The sequence below is a fragment of the Littorina saxatilis genome, linkage group LG12, assembly GCF_037325665.1.
Source record: "Littorina saxatilis isolate snail1 linkage group LG12, US_GU_Lsax_2.0, whole genome shotgun sequence".
NCBI lineage: Eukaryota > Metazoa > Mollusca > Gastropoda > Littorinimorpha > Littorinidae > Littorina > Littorina saxatilis.
In genome coordinates this window covers 33,306,133-33,323,923 of record NC_090256.1, presented here as the reverse complement: position 1 = coordinate 33,323,923, position 17,791 = coordinate 33,306,133, and the positions used below count along the sequence as shown (strand labels likewise).

Genomic DNA, 17,791 nt, shown 5'->3' with positions numbered 1-17,791 from the left:
GACGTTCCTCAAGTTCGATGTTGCTGCGTCGTTTTCTGTCAAAGGAACAAAACCATTTCTTGACAATCAGGAACACTTTGTCTCACGCACTCATTGTTTCAAAATACCTTCCTGCTCGTCTAAATGATTGCGGAATGACATCACAGAGGTGTCCATGCAGGTTTTCACACACGATAACATCATGCCTTCAATTGAACACATAGATCTACCTAAAATGCACAGCCTTTGCACAGTTGACTTTTTTTTAAAATTAAATACATTTCGCAGAGTTGCTGTTCATAGATGTCAATAACGATTTTTTTTAGAGTGAAACAAATATAAATAAGGGAAAAAATCCCACTATGCAAAGAAAGCTGTAGATTCAGTCTTGGTGTATGTCCAAGTGGAAAGATGCTCTTTCATAAAGGTAAGGCCCCAAAAAATAATTGGCTGTTTACGGTAACATAGGCACACAAAAATAGGGTCGGTAGGTCGGTTTTTTTTCTCCCAAAAAACAAATTTTTAAGTTATTTTGCCCAAAAACAAAGACTTTTTTTTCCTTTTTTTGTTCTTTCCAAATTCCCCCCAAAAATTCTAGGGTCGCGCGAAAAAATAGGGTCAGTCGGGATACCGTAAACAGACTATTTTTGTGTGTGGCCTAAACACCTGCATGGATCTGTGATGCACAAGAAAACCTTGATGTTCAATCTTTTCATTTTCATGATTTTGATGTTGTGTCACTGGCTAGATCCAACGCGCATCAAATCTGCTCCCAAGTGATGAAAGGAAATAATCTCAACGGAGCGTTGTATTGGAACAGGCATCCTTGCTTCCACAAACTAACAAAAATGTTTTGAAATGCATTGGGAATTAGAGAAAACTATCCTTTAATTTAATAGCAAAATCCGGTTCGGACCACTCATACGAGGTATGATCTAAACAAAGTGACTCAACCGCTTTTATGAATATCTCAAGTCACAGATCATAAACAGCAATATATCATTTGAAAGGTCAAACCGCCTATCCTAAACCATTAGTTTCTGATCACAGACACCACCAGGCTTTTACACTGTACACACAGTACATAAATCCTTGCGTTTGAAAACTTACCGCTGCTATAGAGATCAACCAAGGTGCTCTTCGTGGCGATCAAATATTTGTCTGAAGCCTCGTTATAGTGCTAGACTGAACTTTCAAAATCTAAAGAAAAAATGGACAGCTTCTGATCCAAACATTGTTAAAAAAAAAACGAAAGCAAATTTAATCATCAGGACCATAGATGTGTATGTCAGGACTAATTAAGGTTTGAAAGTAGGGAGCCCGGATGTAAGTCAAGAGAGGTGGGTCTGTGATTTGACCAGTGCGTTAGTAAGATACAGCTCTTTTTGCTTGATGACGGGGAAGTAGGCTATCGAAAACCCATTCAACCTTCCCCTTTTTGGGATGCCAGTTGACTGAGATTTCCGAGCATTTGATACTGTTTGTTGCTGTGCCTGTGCAGATTGAGTGTTCAAAGGATAGGCTACTGCCACGAGAGTGCTACCATCACATCACATGAGCTGCATATTAGGCCCCCCCAAAAATAGGTGTGGTTACGGTAACATAGCCACACAAAAAAAAGGGTAGGAAGGTAGGCAATCACTGGTTTTTTTTAAACTTTTTTTTCTAATGTGTACAAATTAAACCTACTTGACAGGGAAATAAGTGTGCGACTCGGGCGATTTCGCTTTCATTGCGTTTTCTGCACTCGGTTTCTGTTTTGTTTTGACAAATGTAATAAAAAGTTATAGGGTCGGCCCCTAAAAATAGGGTAGGTCGGGTTACCGTAACCACACCTATTTTTTTTTTTAGGCCTTATCATTGCCCAAGCAGACGAAGTTTCTGCAAATCGCTACAGTTTCTTTGAAGCCAACCGCCACTCGGCTTGTGTCACTAGCAGTCATCTATTTTAATTTAGATTCAGAAGTACACAAGTAAGCTTAAACATGCTATTGCAAATCTATAGAGACGCTACAAACTGCCATGTGTGAATACAGTGGGCCACAGTTTGGACACACATGGACGATATAATCATGCACCCCTTTCATTCAACAAATACCACGTAGTCAACTAACTTGAAAGCGAAGGTGTCTCAGTAGATATGAGCCAAGAGTAGATAGCCTACACAATGCAGAGGGCCCCAAAGGGGGGTATCATCACGATCACGGGAAGGGAAATTTTAGCTTTCACGATCACAGTTACCTTGATTTTTGTTTTCACGATCACAAACACCTTGACGAATAGAGGATCATAGAGTGATACAGCTGTGAAAAAATGTACGTTGAAAATAAAATGCTTTGCAAAAATGCCCATCACGATCACGAAAACAAATGACGATCATGATCACGAGACTTGATTTTTTTTCATCACGGATCACGGGCAAAGTCCCATCACGATCACAGAAATGGAAATTTCGGCAATCACGGTCACAGAAAGGTCAAAAAACGCCAATCACGATCACGATTTTAAACCCTTTGGGGCCCTCAATGCAACGTATTCAGAACCACTCGATAATGGGGCAACACAACACCACGCGAAAAAGACACACCCACAAGTCAGGATCGATTTGCAGAATAGATGAGCTGCGTGCAGCAGCAATGACTGAAATCGTGACACAGTAAATTGCAAGCAGACAACCGACACTAAAAGAGCAAGCACGTTCTTGTTGGATATTGATAAGGATACTTTGCACGAAGTAATCTCTCCCCCCCCCCCTCCTGCTCTCTCTCTCTCTCTCTACGACAAATGCATTTTTATGGAGAGACCAAAAATACCACTTTCAAATGTTACATTGCAACCAAACCTAGGGGGGGGGGGGGGTCTACCCCCCCATTCCCCTCGAGCCATCGCCTGGCCAGCCCCTGCACTGACCCGTGCCTCATTTCCACACACCCCTCCCCACAACCCTTCCTCATTCCTCTCATACACTTGGTCCAACCCTGCGAGAACAAAATAAACTGTTGCGTCTCAGTATGACAATCTGAATCAATGTCTAACCTGACAACAGTGATAGCAATTGTCCGAAAAATCGTCCCCCCCCCCCCCCCACCCCATCCCCCAATCGGCAATCCACACACACATGCACACACACACACACACACACATGCACACCACACACACACAAGCAGACAAGGCAATCATACGGGAGCTTACACACACAATCATATACCAGACCTGTTTACCCTCCCGGATTGTCCGGAATTATTACGGATTTGGGGTCTAAATTTCGGTATTACGGAATACTACCGAAAATTCCGGAAATTCCGGTCGAGAGAACCTTTTTCGTGCGTGAAAATTCGAAGTCGAAATTGTGGTAGTCACCAGGACTGTGATTTCAAGGCTGACCGAAACAGCCTTTTCTGCGCATGTGCATAGCAAGGTATTTGTCGGATTCCGCGGATTTGAGATCGACATTGGTCCGAAGGGTAATAATATTTTAAGGCCGATCTCTGTGGGGACGAAATGCCAACCAAAAAAGCGAAAGTTGTACAGAAATATCGGCAAAACTATTAAGTCAAGTGGCGGTGTCTGGTGAAGTTTAAGAAGAGCGAACCACATTCATTTTGGTGATCAACTTGAGATGAGTGCAACAACAAAGCTAGTCAGTTACGAGTCACGTCGCGGCACGTGTCCCGAGGTAAGACGCAGCATTAGTTTTAACAAAATGCAGTACACAAATGAACATGGAAACAAACAAAAACACGAAATTATGTTTGGCAAAACATGAGCCTGCTTCGCATCGAGTTTATTTGACCTAGGTCTCTACTTCCACAGAATCTCTCAGACCTGCGAACCGATCTCTCACTACGGTCAGTCGCGCCAGAGACATAGATGTAGGTCTATGGTCGCGCTCATCAGTTACTTGGCTGTTGCCGAAATTCAAGCCCGGTCTTTCTGAGCCTAAAACTGATCTCCATTAATATTTCTCCAATATAGCAAAGACCACAGTTCTTTAAATCGAAAAACTTACAACAAAAATAATGTTTAAATGAAATAAACGAATCGGTCCTCTAAAATTAAAGGTAGCTTCTGGAGAGAGTTATCATTAAATGCAGGATGTCTGATGTGACAGAATGTAAGGTGGTTTTGTTCACAGTCATGCATCTTCAAGTGACTGTAAATAGTCCAAGGGCGGAGGGGTGGGGGTGGGGGATGTTACAGGGGTTCTGGACCCCCCCCCCCCCCCCCTTGCTGTCAAAAAAGCAAAAAAACAAAACAAAATTCAGTCTGTGGGAAAAAAAATAAAGACATTTTCTGTCTGTGAAATTGTTGTTGTCGGGAGCAGATATCAATGAAGATAAATTGCCATTATTTCATACTAACTTAAAAAGAAATAATGAGTGGCTGCTGACACCAATTTATCATGTTTAAAATCAAGGACAAGCTACAAATTGTTAATAAAATAGCTAAAATTCTTCAGCCAGACCCCCCCAACCCCTGGACCCCAGGTTGTACCCCCCCCCCCCTCTAACTCTCTTGCTCCTACTGTGGGGTTTTGTTTTTTTAGATAAAGTAAACTTGTCTTAGTTAACTTGCATATTATATATCAGGTGTCGTGTGTTTGTGTGTGTGTGTGATCGAGCTTCTGTGTGTGTAGTACAATACTGTTAAACATGGTTATCAATTTTGTACTTGTTTTGCATGGTAGCGCGCGAATAAACGTGTCGTTTAATCGTTTTTGAGCTGGTTTATGGTTGATAAAAAAAGATTACTCAAAGATGCCTCAAATTACGGAAAAGTACCAGCCGCATTCCTGATTTTCATTTGGGGGGGGGGGGGGGGTAAACAGGTCTGAATTATACGATAGCGAATCGAATGAGAATGAGAATGTTGACTTGACAATCGACACAACGGAAAAATAGAATGATAACATTACACTCAAATGGTTGAACATGCACATACATACAACGGTAACTCAAGGCAAGAAACCGATAATTCAAGTGATTTATACACGAGACACAGTTCGTCAACCGAATAAAAAAAATCGTATTTTTTAATAAAACGCTCACCTAATCAAACACACATCATCGCCCGGGTGATGAAAAGATGAGATAAATAGTACAACATCCTTCACTTCACACACACACACAGACACACACACACACACTGCATATTCAATATTGTCTGTACCTCATTTTTGGCACGCACAAGATCCAGGGAACAAGCACCCACAGTTGTAATAATTATATATCCCGCATACGCACAACTGCGAGGATCAAGATTGTCGTGACCCGGTCTTATAATAATAATAATTAAGTAGATGTGCAACGCCAAGGCACTGCATACCCCAGCGAAAGACAAACCTCTCTCTCTCTCTCTCTCTCTCTCTCTCTCTCTCTCTCTCTCTCTCTCTCTCTCTCTCTCTCTCTCTCTCTCTCTCTCTCAAACACACACACGAACACACACATACACACACACACACACGCACACACACACACACACACACACACATACCTCAAGTTACACACGTACAAAAATGCACACTCACTCACTCACTCTCTCCCACACACTTCATACACACACCCATACGCACATATAGACAGACGGACATACACACCTTTACAAACAAACACACATACACACACACATACACTTACGCACACGCACAAACACACTCCCACCCACCCACTCTCTCTTGCTCTCTCTCTCTTTCTCTCTCTCTCTCTTTCTCTCTCTCTCTCTTATACAAACACACACACATCCACACACACCCTCACACACACATCCACACACACCCTCACACACACATTGACTCACACAAATCTCATACACACAAAACACACACTTATACGCACATACACGGTTGGCCTAGTGGTAAGGTGTCCGCCCCGTGATCGGGAGGTCGTGGGTTAGAACCCAGGCCGGGTCATACCTAAGACTTTAAAATTGGCAATCTAGTGGCTGCTCCGCCTGGCGTCTGCCATTATGGGGTTAGTGCATGCTAGGACTGGTTGGTCCGGTGTCAGAATAATGTGACTGGGTGAGACATGAAACCTGTGCTGTGACTTCTGCCTTGTGTGTGGCGCACGTTATATCTCAACTAGAGGAATACCCGGCTTCGCCGGGGTGAATCGCGAGACAGAGACAGACAGCGTGGCGGTTCATCACAATCACCTTTGCAGGCGAAGTCCTGTCAAACGGGATTGAGAATTTTAGAGCTTATTTCTTAGCCCTATATTATCTGTTGTGGCTTCTCAAATGCCAGAACATACAGACAGACAAAAGCCGCTAGACCCCATCACAAACAGAACTCTACAATCCACAGGTTTTTGCCCACACACACACACACAAACACACACACACAGAGAAGCCGTATATATATATATATGTATATCTATATCTATAAATATATAGAGATAGGTGAGAGTGTATTTTTCGCGTGGCTATAAATTGATTCGACCTTTTCACTTTGACAGTAAGAACAACTTACGGGTGCAAGGGAAGCGTTCTGGACAGCGCAGTGACATTCTAAAAATAGTAACTCAGAAACGGGAATTTGGGGTGAACGGCGCGAGACAGAGACAGACAGCGTGGCGGTTCACCACAATCACCTTTGAAGGCGAAGTCCTGTCAAACGGGATTGAGAATTTTAGAGCTTATTTCTTAGCCCTATATTATCTACTGTGGCTTCTCAAATGCCAGAACATACAGACAGATGATGATAAAATCGTTTATTTAACGTCACTCTGTAAAAACATTGGCGACATTTGTCTTAGATTAAGAACACACACAGGCACGCACACAAACTTTCCCTTTATGTACAGTGGTTCACCACCCTCCCGCCCCCCGCACACTCTCGCTCATCTAATTAAAAATGGTGTTAAGAGATACTTGGATATAAAATGGTATTTCTAAAAGTTCTGATAAAAATATATAGTAGCTGTATGAGAAGCAATGGCGTCAGCCGCAGCAATGTCTCTTCATATCCAGGGACCAAGTGGGTGCGTGTGCATAAGTCCAGCGATAAGTTTGGGACCTTGCCACCCAAGGTCTTTATTAAAACTTAAAAGATAGCTTAATTTTTCCTTTGAGGTATTTGGCAGAATATTTCTATTTGAGTTTATAAACTGAGTCAGGGGTTGAAAGTGGTATGAGTTCAAATCACACTCCAAAGTCAAATGAGCAATGGTGAGGTCGGATTGACAGGTGCATTTAAGCTCTAGAAATTGGTAATTCCCAGCTTCTGCCCTTAGGCGGTTAATCCTTTTTATTACACGTGGGCATGCATTATAGGTGTTCATCTGTTTTGATGGGGCTTCTCGAATGAGCCAGCCAGAGCTTATAGCCTTGTGCATATATTTGTTCCTCCATTCTCTCCAGAGAAGAGAGTCTGTAAGGCTACTGATCTCAGAAGCAGACAATGGTAGGTCTACCTCGGAGGCGCCCATGCCTTGGGCAGCTTCTTTAGCGGCTTTGTCCGCTTTCTCGTTGCCAGGCACGTTAATACAGACAGACAAAAGCCGCTAGACCACATCACAAACAGAACTCTACAATACACAGGTTTTTGCCCACACACACACACAAACACACACACACACACACACAGAGAAGCCGTATATATATATGCATATCTATATCTATAAATATATAGAGATAGGTGAGAGTGTATTTTTCGCGTGGCTATAAATTGATTCGACCTTTTCACTTTGACAGTAAGAACAACTTACGGGTGCAAGGGAAGTGTTGTGGACAGCGCAGTGGACAGCGCAGTGACATTCTAAAAATAGTAACTTACAAACGGGAAAGCCACACGAAGGAAGGGAGATAAACGCCAAACACTGGAGAAGATAAGGAAGAGTTACTTATAATGGTGAAATGAACACAAAAACCAAAATCAGTTCAGCGCTGCGCGCTGAGAGCACGTGTTGAAATATCTCATCGATGATATTGTGTCCGGGGTGTAGCTGAATACGGTGTCCAAATTTGAAAAAGATCCACGGAGAACTTTGGCGTTGTGATGTGGTGTAGCGGCTTTGGTGTGTCGGTATGGGGGCCCGGGTAGCTGAGGTGGAACCAAAATCGGTTCAGCGCTGCGCGCTGAGAGCACGTGTTGAAATATCGACCAGGTTGTGTCCTGTACCGGGTCTACCTGAATATGCCCACCAAATTTGAAGCAGATCCATCGAGAACTTTGGCCGTGCATGGCGATCAATCACACACACAGACACACACACACACAGACACACAGACAGACACAAGTCGTATATATATATAGAAGCAGCACCGACCTGATAATTATGGCCCTTCGTGGTCGGCTGGGCGTTAAAGGCACAGTGCAGCTCACAGCCTTCGTTTTTGCGTTTTTGTTGCAGCTGAGTGCATTTACAGTTCAAAAATCCTCCTATGGTAGTAAAACAAACCCAAAACTCCCAACGACGACATCTGGGAAGCTCGACAGTTGGCTTGTTCACGCGAGTGCATAAATTAACCTTGTTATTAGGTGGTGTTTGGTCGGAGTTCGATTCAACTGAGTGATTCCGGCCTCCATTTTGTTTTAAACAAACTAATGATGATGTCTGACATAGTTTGCTAGTGACGTGTCTTTTTGTGCATGATGTGGTGATCTACCTGATCTAAATTTAGATCCAAAAATAGGTCAAGACCAGCCGGGACAGAGTCCGAAATTAATTCGTAAAAAAATCGCAGTTCTTGACTCTTTGGGTGCAAGTCAATGAAACTTGGTAGTTCTTCTAACGGATAGCTGCCTGAGGTATGACTAAAAGCCCCAGGGGCTCCGTGCACCTGGATTTGACAAGTTCAGTACCTTTAAGCAAACAAACAAACAAATACGCACATAGACAGACGGACACACACACCTTTACAAACAGACACATATACACACTCATACACACACAAACATACACACAAACTCATGCACACACACATTCACACACACACACACACTCTTTCTCCCTCTCTCTCAGTCTTTCTTACACACACACACATACACACATTCACACACACACATACACATACACACACACACACACACACACACGAGTACAGACTCATGCACGCGCGCACACACACACACACACACTAACACTAACACGTGCACACAATGAACACACACACACACACACACACACACACACACACACACACACGCACACACACACTGCGCAAGAGAAAAAGACTACAGGGAGGCATGACGTCATGATGCATTAATTGACGTCAAAGACTTTTGACCGTGACGTAATCTTCTCACGCGAGCTTTATCCATAGTCTTGAACAACCACACACAAATAGACTTGGAAAGTACAGAATTTCTACCCGTCCAAAGCGGCCTTGGGTGGCGTTTGCTGAAAAAATGGGGGCGACTATTGCACCCACCGTATTTTTGTTAGTATGGTCCCAACTTTTGGTGAACTTCCATCTCCAACTGTAGCATGTAGCCGGGCACAAAGAATCCTTCTTTATCATGTATTATCGGTATGAAAATGGGTTCGTGGGATACCTCCAGCTTCGCTGGGATAATTATAACGGGCATTTATAAAGCGCCTTATCAGAAGTTCAAAGCGCGTGACAACAATACATGTATACAAAAATCATACAATCACTGTCAGATTCAAACAACACATCATGCACATCTCACATCCCCAGACTCTATACTAAGGAACTATCCGTAGTGTTGTTGGAACAAGTGAGTTTTCAAATTGGACTTAAAAGATGAAATGGATGGAGAGTGACGTAATTGAAAGGGGAGTGAATTCCATAACTGAGGTCCATAGTACGAAAACGTGCGGAAGCCATGAGCCTTGCGTTTAAAGCGACCTTGACGGAGAAGTCGAGCATCATCAGAAGAACGAAGGGTGCGAGAGGGAGTGAAGAGGGAGACCAGTTCAGAAAGATAGGCAGGTGCCGATTCAGAGATGATATTGTAGCAGGAGCAGGCAGCTTTATACCTAATACGTTCAGATACAGGAAGCCAGTGAAGTTCTTTCATGAGAGGAGTGCAGGGTTGTCGATGCTGTGCTCTGAAAATGAGACGTGCAGCAGAGTGTTGTACTTTTTGCAAGGGTTGGAGAGTGGAGTCAGGGCAGCCTATGAGAAGGGAGTTACAGTAATCTAATCTGGACAGAATGCAGGATGTAACGAGAGTTTTAGTGGCATCAACAGTGAGAAATTTTCTTATGGAACCTATTCTTCTGATCTCAAAGTAGCATGTCTGACAGACTTTTTTGATGTGTTGTTTCATTGAGAGGTGGGAGTCCATGATGAACCCAAGATTCCTAGCACTATCAGAGAGAGAAATGTCACTAGAACCTACTGTAATGGAGGCTGGAAGGGAAGTGGTCGAAGAGGAAGCTCCAGAGAAAAGAAGAAATTCAGTCTTGTCATCATTTAACTTGAGCATATTGTTTGTCATCCATGATTTAATATCTGAAGTGCAGTTTTGGAGAGTGTGCGTCACCGCTTGGATTTCTGTAGGCTTGCATGCTTGTTGGAGTTGTGTGTCGTCTGCAAAGAGGTAGTGATTGACTGCGTGTTGCTTGATGACGGCAGAGAGAGGAGTGGTGTATAGTACAAATAAAACTGGGCCTAGAACTGATCCCTGGGGAACGCCGAAACAGAGAGGAGATGGAGGAGATGAGAGATTATTGACAGACACATACTGACTACGGCCCTGTAGATATGAACTAAACCAGTGAAGAGCGGTAGGGTGAATGCCAAAAACAGATTCGAGACGAGAGAGCAGAACAGAGTAATCGATCGTATCGAACGCAGCTGAGTTATCCAAGAGAAGCAGAACTGATAGGTCATCATTATCCAGGGCAGAAAGAATGTCATTCACAACACGAAGCAAAACAGTTTCGGTGCTGTGGCCAGCCCTATACGCTGACTGAAGAGGGTTGCAGAGGTTGTTGGTTTCAAGGTGGGAGAGAAACTGACTAAGCACTATTTCCAGAATTTTAGAAATGAATGGCAAGTTGGAAACAGGCCTATAGTTTTTCAACTGATTTTTATCCAGAGATGGTTTCTTGATCAAAGGTTTAACTACTGCAGTTTTCAAGTTCATTCCGTCGCGATATAACCTTGAATGGTTGAAAACGACGTTAAACACCAAATAAAGAAAGAAAGAAAGAATCAAGTCCATTGGCACAGTGCCAGAAGTGAGAGAAGAGTTGATTATGTTGGTTATGATGGGAAGAAAAAGGTCAAGGTTTTCATAAAACAAGTTGATGGGGATGGGGTCTAGCTCACAAGACTTTGGCACTGTGTTCTTCAAGATCTTCAAAACAAACTGCTCAGATACAGGAGTGAAGCTATCCAACAAAGAACCAGAGAATTGTGAAGCCGGAGGCGAAGCCACAGACTGGTGGAGGAAAGCTATTTCTGATGGTTTCGATCTTCTCAGTGAAGTAGTCAGAAAATACAGTTGGCAGGTCCTTAGAGTCATGGGTGGTGGGGAGGCTGGAAACCGTCTGTTTGCCAAGCAGAGAATTGAAATTTTGAAAAAGTTCTTTGCATGTTCTACTACCTATAATCTGGGCAGAGAAGAAAGCAGTTTGAGCGCCTTCAACTAAGTCATTTACTTTGCGTTTGATGGTTGTGTTAAGCCAGCACCTCTCCGCCTGACGACGTTCACGTTTCAGTTTGCCAAACTGCTCAGAGATGCTACTGAACCACGGGTTAGATTTCCGCTGACGAACAGTGCGTTGGCAGAGAGGGGCGTGCCTATCAAGAATTGAGCGCAACGTCTGGTTATATTCAGTGACAGAGCAATCTTGAGATAAACCAGCTACATCATGTCTAAAAGACTCCTTATCAATCTTCTTGATGCTACGAAAAGTTATTGTTACAGGGGCAGACACTGGCTTTGGAACATTTAGACGACATAATACGGCGTTGTGGTCAGACTTAAGGTCGTGACTGACAAAACATGAACTGACAATGGCATCAGAAGGGCGATGAATGACTAAATCTAACATGTGACCATGCTTATGAGTCGGAGAGTCAACAGACTGGTGAAAACTGAACATGTCGAACAAATCTGAGAGTTTCTTGGTGTTGGAGTCATCAGCATTTTCAAAATGAAAATTAAAGTCACCCATCACAAGAGTTTTCCCAGGCAAAGAATCACAATGCTCAAGAAAGTCTGGAAACTGGTCAAAAAACATAGTGTTCGTGAGCTTATTCTTCTTGCTTGGAGGTGGCCTATAGACACAGGCGATGTTGATTCTAGAATCCTGAACGGTCATAGTCAGAGTAGCAGCCTCAAAGGTGGGGTGGTTCAGAGGTGATTGTGTGACGGTGCAATGTTTCTTCAGAGAGTCTTTGAAGACGAAGGCTATACCACCACCTCTACCAGCCACACCCAGCGAGTCCCGAGCGAAGGACTGCACGGAATAACCCGGCGGAGAAAGATCCTGGAGCTTCGCCTCATCACCCGCAGAACGGAGCCAGGTTTCGGTCAGCAGCATAGCGTCAATATCATTGTCAGAAATGAAAGTACTCACAGCAGTACGTTTGTTGGATTTACCAAGGGATTGGGCGTTAAAAGCACATGTATACAAGAATCTCTGTCGAAGGAGGTTGGTTGGGCTTGGTGAGGTTGGAATTCCATGTACTAAGAGTTTGAGATGTGGTGGAGGTCAACGACGAGGGGGTGGGTGGATGAACGAGGGGTCGAGTGGTGATAAAAAACGCTCGCGCTGGACCCGAGTACTCTTCAGACATTCACACACACACACACACACACACACACACACACACACACACACACACACACACACACACACACACACACACACACACACACACACACACTCTCTCTCTCCCTCACTCCCTCCCTCTCTCTCTTTCTTTCTTACACACACACACACACAAACACACACACACACACACACATACACACACGAGTACAGACTCATGCACACACACACACACACACACACACAAACACACACACACACACACACATACACACACAAACAGTAACACTAACACATGTGCACAAAATGAATCGAACCCGGATCACTTTGGCCATAGACTCTCTCGTGCTCTCTGTCTCTCTTTCACCGAGACCAAACCCTGCATTGTAATTTCTTTGCCGAGACCATTTCCCCACCCGTTGTCTGGCTGGCACTGAAATCATGCTTTCCTCGTCACTGCGTGACGTGTTCGCCGCCCAAGTCTGCCCTTTAGTTCAGGCTGTTCGCAAAGCGACCAGCCTCCCACCGCAAAAACTCCCACCGTTAAGAGTGGTGTTTGTGATTTATTTGGCATTTAGGTCCCAGGTAACATTATGAAGTTTTAATACGATCAATCGGACCTATTATCAAGTTACTGTATCAACTTTTGAACGAACTGCGCCCAGTAGTTTCCCAGCAATAAGCTGTTAAGTCGAGACAGACACACAGATACACACACAGATACACAATTAAAGTCTGCTGGGCCCAAGTACTAGCGTACTCGGGGATAACACTGATGCTATGGCGTTTCCTTCTGCCTCCGCGACAGGGTCGCTTAGAGCGAGGCAGCTTGTATCCAATGGAGAGACATCGTAGTCGTGTTATCAAATCAGAGTCAAGGCAGGCGCCTGTGCTTTTCTTTGCCATCAGCTGCTCGCGCGTATAGCGACGAAAGAGCGGTTGAGAGGGCCAGCGCGCGTGGCAGGGGTCAAAGGTCTCGGTGGGTGTCGGGGCAGCGTTCGGTATCAAGCGATTTGTATGACGGCTTACTAGTGCCAAAACCTCATAATTGTAATTATCATTTTCACGTGTTTATTACTAATTTTCCCGGGGAAATTACTAATTTTCCCGGAATAATTACTAACTTTCACCTGTTAATTACTAATTTTTAGCTTTGGCTCACTTCCTGACGGATTGCTAGTGCCAAAACTAAAAATTAGTAATTTTCCCGTGAAAATGAGTAACTAACAGGTGAAAACAGTAACTGACAGCGTTAATGAGTAATTATCAAGTGATAATGGGTAACCCCAGGTTTTGGCACTAGTAAGCCGTCATAGGGCTTACTAGTGCCAAAACCTCATAATTGTAATTATCAAGGGAAAATTATTCATTTTCCCTTGATAATTACCATTTTCACGTGTTAATTACTAATTTTCCCGGAAAAATTACTAACTTTCACCTGTTAATTACTAATTTTTAGGTTTTGGCTCACTTCCTGACGGATTGCTAGTGCCAAAACTAAAAATTAGTCATTTTCCCGTGAAAATTACTAATTATCCCGTGAAAATGAGTAACTAACGAGTGAAAACAGTAACTGACAGCGTTAATTAGTAATTGTCACGTGATAATGGGTAACCCCAGGTTTTGGCACTAGTAAGCCGTCATAGATTTGGTGAGTTGTGCACGTGCGGCACACACGATGAAAAACATGGCGTACGGTGATCGGTATACTGGAGGGACAGAAGAGAAAGTCTTACCAGAATGCAAGCGGCAAACATGGCTAGTCGAAGCGATGGTGGGGAATTTAGAATCCAGAGAAAGGCTGATCGATCCATTGCACAACAGCATACAAACTTTCAGTCACTACAAACACTCACAGAAGATGAAAACAACCAAGAAAGGTGGAGCGAAGATTAGTCTGCCCGCTAGGCGACTTGACCTTGACATTCCTTCTTGTGGAAGCAATATGTGTTTTGCCGATTCAAAGGCAAAAAACAGCACACACTCTGTACTTCAGTGCTGCTTTGAAGATTCAAAGGCAGAAAGCATCACAAACGCTGTTTTGAAGATTCAAAGGCCACAAATTCTGCACACAAACTACTGTGCATCACTCCTTGTCGGGATGCAACGGCGAAAAGTAGGTTATCCACACAGCATGGGTTTAAATCCATGTCCCGGAGATTATTTAACTGAATTCAATGTGTGTGTTACGTGGTGTTTTTCTTAATCCCCTGCGTTTCGGTGTTTGTCAAGATGCGAATGTGAAAAGCATAACGCACACTTAGTGCTTGAATACACGTGGCTCAGTGTAATCATTAAATTGACATTGTTTTTAAAGGGTTACGCGGCATCTGAGTCTACCTTTGATTTTTTTTTATTGACACATCTGATTACTAAAAGTTTTACAGTAGTAAAAGCATTCTCTGTACCACAATCAAAAAAGAAATACTCATTCCCTAAAGACTGCTGAACACCATGCATTTTTCATATAACCACCGTTTTGCCTAAAATTTGCCCAAAATTGCTAAAATAAGGGCCTGAAAGCAACACACAAAAAAAAACTAAAATGGTAACCCTATTCTTTTTTACATTAAATGAATGTGAATAATGTCTATATCTTGCCCAGAAAATATTAGAGCACTCGCATATTCCTTATAATACCTATGATTTTTATTCCAAAAAGTAGGGGGTAGGGGTATAAAAGATGCTGCCACTCGAAAAAAAGCACGTTGACCTACAGTTTTCTTGTGTTTATTTTGAAGGTAAGATATCAAATATCCTGCTGCAAGAAAATCAGAGTGCTGTCATATTTTCTTTTGTCATTATGGTTGTTTGAATAACAAGATTCGCTGATTTTTGTAATTATTTCAACACAGGATGTCGTTATCGGTTTGAGTTTACTTTAATTTTTTGTGTCAATTGACATATTTTGTTTCTAAAAAGCATATTCTACCTACCACAATACAAAAAAAGTACCCATTCACTAATGACTGCTGAACACCATGCATATCATATAACCACTGTTTTGGTCAAAATGTTCAGAAACTGCCGAAAAGAGGGCCTCATAGCAAAAAAACTAAAACGTTGACCCTACTTTTTTTTTACACTAAATTAATGTGGATGGTGTCTATATCTTGCCCAGAAAATATTAGAGCACTGTCGTATTTTTGGTCAAATGCCGCGTATCCCTTTAAACCACCTAGCCTGCATTGTAGTCCTTATCAAGACGCAAAGGTGAAAAGTACAGCGCACACATTGACATTCTATCTGCCCCAGTTTTTTTTATCTATTTGTTGAAATCCGCATGTGTTGCAATTCTAGCCCTGGCGCGGTGGGGTCTATTTTTCCCCCTATGGTGTATGAGGGAATTCAACACTTTTACAGCCACTGATGCCACTGTCACCTGGATGTCACTCTAATAACTCGAAGACACGACGCTTGAAGTGATGAACAGAGAGTTCTTTCTTTGCAGTGTGTGAGTAGGAGTTGGTAGAACGGTAAAACCTTTCTATTCTACCTGAATAAAGGAAACTGACATGTCCTGTCCTATATGTAGGAATCGATTGCACAGATATAATTTAAAAGGAATCACTGTCACAAAGCGTTCTCCTAAATTCGTCCTCAGTAGTGGTAGTAGTAGTCAGGCCCGGACCTGGGGGGGGGGGGGGGGAGGGGGGGTTCCTGACCCCCCCCCCCCCCCCCCCACGTTCCGGACCCGCCCCCCTCCCCCCGGCCGCCTGATGTACCTCGTCTCATCTTTTTTCTGTGATTATCATTTTCAGACCCAAAAATAACAATTGAAATGTAATATTTCCTCACCGTCGCCCCTGTACCCCACAAGAGGCCTGGGCGGCCCCTGGACCCCTGCCTCATGTTTTGAAACCTCTCCCCCCTCCCCCCTACCCCTCTATTATACTTGATACAGCCCTCAGTGGTAGTAGTAGTAGTAGTAGTAGTACTTAGTAGTTGTAGTAGTAGTAGTAGCAGTAGCAGTAGTAGTAGTAGGAGGAGGAGGAGTAATAGCAGCCTGAAACAATCTGTATAGAGCACCCAAAGGACATTACCATAGACAGATGGTCGCTCTGGATAGGTGCATGAATTGTATACATTTAAGGCTCGTCCGGTCGTTGTGGGCAGTTGGGTGCTCTCGAGAGGTGTTCGCATGGACAGGTTCGCCTGTAGTAGTAGTCGTAGTAGTAGTAGTAGTAGTAGTAGTCGTAGTAGTAAAAGTAGTAGCAGTAGTAGTAGATGTAGAAGTAGTATAGTAGTAGTTAGCTGAGTATATTCATTGTTTTTGTATTGTTATTTGTTGTTTTGTTCTTATCTTTATTATTAATGAAGGTTTTTTTCAGTAGAACACTAAGGTACGAGTTGATTTCAAAATACGCTCTCATTTTGTGTGTGTGTGTGTGTGTGTGTGTGTGTGTGTGTGTGTGTGTGTGTGTGTGTAGGGGGGGGGGGGTTAATTTTCGCGTGTACTGCTTTTGTTGTTATTTTTGTTTAGTAAGCCTGGACTGGATTCGACGAATACATTCATTTTCTTTCCCGACCTGTATCCTCGAGTGCATTATTCAGGCGATCAACAAAGGGCTCCATAGCACACCGTAATATGCGTGTGTCTCATTCAGACTATCATCTACATTTATGTAGCCGGGAAATGTCGCCGCCTACCTGTTCAAGTTCGTGCACACAAAAAGAACAATGTCCGTGTTTACTCGAAAAGGAGACAATGAGACTGAGAAGAAGATGATAGTGGGATGTCCTTGGCAACTGCATAGGCGCTAGATATTGGTCACACACACACACACACACACACACACACACACACACACACACACACACCCACACACACAAATATTCATCTTGTGGTATCGACCACTTTTGACATTCTTTTCATTCATCATCATATTTTTACAGCTTTTTCCCAATAAATAATTACATGTGTGTCTTAATCACGTTACTGTGAATATCCCTAATTTTTAGCTCTTTTTTTCTTTGGACCTCAGTTGCATGCAGGTTGCTACCCTAATTTAGCTCAAATTCGCCGGAGAAGTAATTTATGTGAACTTACTATAATGTGTGTATATAATTTTTTCTGTGATCGAAACAAATAATCCAGACTTGGTGAAAAGAGAAAT

At 43.1% G+C, this 17,791-nt stretch overlaps 1 protein-coding gene across 1 annotated transcript in view; it reads right to left on the bottom strand.

Moving 5' to 3' along the window:
- LOC138983067 (uncharacterized) overlaps positions 1-14,818 on the bottom strand; it is a 38,192-nt gene extending 23,374 nt beyond the window's left edge. The window contains exons 1-2 of the mRNA XM_070356472.1: positions 14,411-14,818; positions 1-35 (exon numbers count right to left, since the gene is read on the bottom strand). The exon at positions 1-35 is cut by the window's left edge and continues 66 nt beyond it. Coding sequence (XP_070212573.1) covers positions 1-35; positions 14,411-14,501 — 126 coding nt within the window. The 5' untranslated portion in view covers positions 14,502-14,818. The remainder of the gene's footprint in view (positions 36-14,410) is intronic.
- Positions 14,819-17,791: the final 2,973 nt, after the last annotated feature.